Source organism: Octopus bimaculoides, chromosome 15 (assembly GCF_001194135.2).
Source record: "Octopus bimaculoides isolate UCB-OBI-ISO-001 chromosome 15, ASM119413v2, whole genome shotgun sequence".
Taxonomy (NCBI): Eukaryota; Metazoa; Mollusca; class Cephalopoda; order Octopoda; family Octopodidae; genus Octopus; species Octopus bimaculoides.
Genome location: NC_068995.1, coordinates 52,703,467 through 52,708,474, shown reverse-complemented (window position 1 = coordinate 52,708,474; position 5,008 = coordinate 52,703,467). Strand labels below are relative to the sequence as shown.

Sequence of the window (5,008 nt, the reverse complement as noted above, 5' to 3'; positions counted from 1 at the left end):
ATATATATATATATATATATATATATATATATAGGTTTGGTAGTGAATGTTCTCTTTTTGCAGTCAACTATTTGACTATGTCAGAAATCTTTAATTTGTAGTAATCATAATGACATTTGTTACTGTGAACGAAGCATATTTATTGAAAATAAATTTCCTTCCTGAAAGTTTCTTGCTTCCTGTCAATTTACATCTGAAAAATGAATTTCCTACTGTGAATAAGTGTACTTTTAGTTGTGAGGTCAATATTCTGATAAAAGCAACAAAAAAAAAAAATTGTAAATAAATAAATTAAATAAAAACAAAAAAAAGTAATTTGCACACATACGTATACAGACAAACACACACGTGCACATATTATCATATTCTTCTACTATTACCATTACTCTTTGGGGAATTGAAATATACACACAGCTATGAAGAAATTATCAGCAAATACGTGCATTTTCATATTTATCTGGGCAATATTCCAAGGAAAAATGCTTTGTAAGCAATTACACAGATAAAGAATCAGTACTAGAAATATTTTAATATTATTATCAGGAGCCTTCCTGCTCGCCACTCACCACCACCACCACCACCACCACCACCACCCCTGTCCATTCCATAAACATCAGTCCGATAGATCATGACAGAACGAATACGGAAACGGTCCCCTTAGTAGCTTTCTGATAAATGAAACAATTAATGCGATGATGTTCCATTATTTACAGGTCTTTCGGTTTTATTTCTAATTATTCCCCGTCTTCACCACTCCCCTCCATCGTCCACACTACGTCTAGGGTTTTATAAATCAAATATCATTAATTAAATCTATTATGTGCAATCGTAGTTTTTGTCTTGATGAAGAGGCATTTCAAGGTTAAAATATGTACTTAAAAGACAACACATCCTATCAGAAAGATCAACTGTAACCCCATTTTTTTTAAATACCAAACCACCTGAGACTATTCTGGGTTCAAAGAATACAAATTTCCTCTTTTTTAAAATGATCGAAATCAAAGCCATTCATTAAAGTTTCATGTTAATTTATGCATCAAATTGGGGCAGAGTCGTTAGCAAGTTGAACAAAATGCTTAACGGCTTTCTTTCCAGCACTTTACATTCTAAGGTATAGGAGTGGCTGTGTGGTAAGTAGCTTGCTTACTGACCACATGGTTCCGGGTTCAGTCACACTGCGTGGCACCTTGGGCAAGTGTCTTCTACTATAGCCTCGGGCTGACCTAAGCCTTGTGAGTGGATTTGGTAGACGGAAACTGAAAGAAGCCCGTCGTATATATATATATATATATATATATATATATATATATATATATATATATATATATGTATATATAGATGTATGTGTGTGTATATGTTTGTGTGTCTGTGTTTGTCCCCCCAACATTGCTTGACAACCGATGCTGGTATGTTTACGTCCCTGTAACTTAACGGTTCGGTAAAAGAGACCGATAGAATACGTACTTGGCTTCCAAAGAATAAGTCTTGGGGTCGATTTGCTCGACTAAAGGCAATGGGCTTCTTTCATTTTCCATTTATCAACACTCTGAGTGGTTGGCGTTAGGAAGGGCATCCAGCTGTAGAAACTCTGCCAAATCAGATTGGAGCCTGGTGTAGCCATCTGATTTCACCAGTCCTCAGTCAAATCGTCCAACCCATGCTAGCATGGAAAGCGGACGTTAAACGACGACGGCGACAAACCCACTCACAAGCCTCTTTGGTCAGCCAGAGGGTATGGTAGAAAAAAAAATCTTATCCAAGGTGCCATGTAGTGGAACTGAACCCAGAACCACATGGTTGGGAAGCAAACTTCTTACCATACAACCATACCTGTGCCTATGAATCTATAATAAAGATATATAATGTTTTTTGTTTTTTTTTTATGTAGGGGTTCCTTGAGGCATGAAATATATTTCAAGGATACAACAAAAGGAAAATGATTGGGAAATGCTGAAATAGGTGGATGAAGGGTGGATGGATGGATGGGTGGAAGGATGGATTGATTGATTATTCAATCAATTAATGGATCAATGGATGACTGAACGGATGTTTTTATTTGTCTGTGTATAGTAATTTACGACACAATTCAATCTACAAGTCTTCACAGCTAATTAATAGTAATTAACATAAAAGAAAACTGAAGCATCCAAAGATTAACATGGGAGACTTGGAGTTTTTTTGTTTTTTTTAAAGCTGGATAATTAAAAACTAAACAATGAAGTATTTGCTAACACACATAATTTAACAAGCAGGATAATTTTAATTAACCAGGACTATCTGTGTATCAAGGAGAGATAAACATAGCTGAACAAGAATTAATTGAACCAAACAAAGGCAGGAGACACTAAAAAAAAAAAAAAAAAAAAAGGAAATGGAAGGAAAAGGGTTTTGTTGAATCTTTCAGAGCCTTATTTATTTATAATTGGAAATCAGCAATGTGATTAGGGGAGGAAAATAATCTGATTGTTAGCAAACACGATAGCAACTTCAGGCATGCTTCATTATTAGAAATATTGGTTTGAAATTTTGGCAGAAGGCCAGTAATTTTGGGGGAGGGGGTAAGTTGATTACATCGAACCCCAGTGCTCAACTGGTACTTTTTTTTATCGACCTTGAAAGGGTGGAAGGTAAACAACCCTGGTGGAATTTGAACTCAGAATGTAAATTTGGAAAAAATACTGCTAAGCATTCTGTCCATCATGGTAATGATTCTGCCAGCCTGCTGCCTTTATTATTAGAAATACGGATTTCACATTTTGGCACTAGGCCAGCAATTGGTACTTATTTTATCGACCCAGAAAGGGTAAAAGGCAAAGCCAGTCCCAGTGGAATTTGAACTCAGAACAAAGTAAAGACAGAAGAAATGCCACTAAGCATTATGTCCAGCGTGGTAACGATTTTGCTCTGTTTGCTGCCTTCATTATTAGAAATATTAGAAATATATATAAGTTAATGTTTGTTTTCGTATTCAGTTATAATAAAAACTATTTTACATTAATCTGATGGGGTACTTAATACTTTTGTAGAATACAAATTTATTATTCTTAGACAAGAATGTTGTTGATAGTGACTTTGAAGTTTTGGCCAGCTAAGCTATCATTTGACTGCAACAGTCCAACAATGGCTTAGCAGACTAAAACTTCAAAGTCACTGTCTGCAACATTGTTGTATTAGAACAATAAATATTTATCTCTCTATTTATCTATCTTTCTATCCATCCATTCATCCATACACGCACACATACTTATATATATATATATATATATATATATATATATAATGAGTGTAGCTTCAATGACATATATTAATGATTCACAAATGCACAAAGGCCGTTAACTTCACTTAAACATTTATGGTTTGTAATGTGGTGTCAAAATTCTCCTTGCTCCAAACTGCAACCTGGTCACTGAGAACATTGTCGCACAGCAACCTATTACAAACAATAAATGTTTAAGTGAAGTTCACAGTCTTTGTCTGTTTCTGAGTGGCTAATATATATCTACCATACTGCAATCATTTTTAGTTCCAGCACATGGTCTCAAATAAAACCACTTACCAATTAAGCTATATCTTCATAATATATATGTATGTGAATACCGAGGATACTTTCTGACTATTCTTTTCAAAATACTCAATAAATATTAGCCTTGATGGTATATGAGCCATCAATGCTTTATGTAGAAAAATGTTCTGATTCACAACATGAAAAGTCTTTAAACTTATATAAAGAGAAGTGAAAGTAGAAATTTGATATCTTTTGACTTTCATTCACCATTCATTTTTATTAATAATTTTCATTTCTTTTATGATTTTTCTTTCAGATACGCCAGGAAGTCCAAAGATCACATCTCAGAGCAGCTTACCGTGGATTGCAGGAGATGTGCAAACGCTTACATGTCACGCAAGACCTGGAAATCCTCCAGACACACAATACAAATGGCTCTCAGAATCGGGATATTTAATACACAAAGGAGAAACACTGACATTTGATCCAGTGACTCGCATGGAACACCGAAGGACTGTAATATGTCAAGCTGAAAACAAATTATCTCACACAGTCATTGGACGTCCCAAGACAGCCTCCGTACGACTAGAGGTGAAATGTAAGTAACACTACAATGGTTTCCCCTTATCGCTGGAGTCTTTAGTCTTATACTGATTGTAATGTCCTATACACGTATATGAGTGTGCCTGTGTATCTGAAAGTGTGTGTAAGCGTTTGTGTTTGTCGGTGGCAAGGTATGGATTACAGTGATCACTCATGTGTTTTTATGCAGACTGTTTAAGTCTGGCTGGCAATACAATATACTTTCTGTCTCTTTCTCTCTCTCTTTTTTCTCTCTTTCTATATATATACATACATGCACACAAATATATATACATTGTGTGTGTACCTGTATGTTTATACATATATATATATATAACTGGTGGCACATATATATAACTGGTGGCACATAAAAAGCACCATCTGAACGTAGTCGATGCCAGTGCCTCCTGATTGGCTCCTGTGCCGGTGGAATGTAAAAAGGTAGCCACTACACTCTCAGAGTATGAATGTATGTATATAATGGGTTTCTACATAGTTTCCATTTTCTAAATTCCCTCACAAGACATCGGTCAGCACAGGGCTGATGTGTTGCTCAGTGGCGCTGAACTTGAAACCCAAAACTCTGTGGCTGCAAAGCGAGCTTCTCAACCACATGGTTTTGTCTGTTATGCTTTTGGGAAAGAAAAAAAATAAACTAAGAAAGTCATGGCAGGAACAAGGATATTCCTGGGCAACAGCTTCTACAAGAACAACAGCCAAATACTGAGACAACAGAACTTACCATATTTCCCTTCCTCCTCCTCCTCCTTCCCCTCTCTCTCTCTCTCTCTCTCTCTCTCTCTCTCTCTCTCTTTCTAAATGTTTGGCTTCAATGCTGTCTTTTTATGTTAACTCTCAGATTATGTCTTCCTTGTCTTCTCCAATTCTTCCTCCCGCTTCCTTCTTTCTCTGTGTACAGAC

At 35.9% G+C, this 5,008-nt stretch overlaps 1 protein-coding gene across 1 annotated transcript in view; it reads left to right on the top strand.

The window, feature by feature from the left end:
* Positions 1 to 5,008, top strand: part of LOC106878166 (synaptogenesis protein syg-2) — a 180,518-nt gene that overhangs the window by 92,372 nt on the left and 83,138 nt on the right. The window contains exon 7 of the mRNA XM_052973352.1: positions 3,822 to 4,103. Coding sequence (XP_052829312.1) covers positions 3,822 to 4,103 — 282 coding nt within the window. The remainder of the gene's footprint in view (positions 1 to 3,821; positions 4,104 to 5,008) is intronic.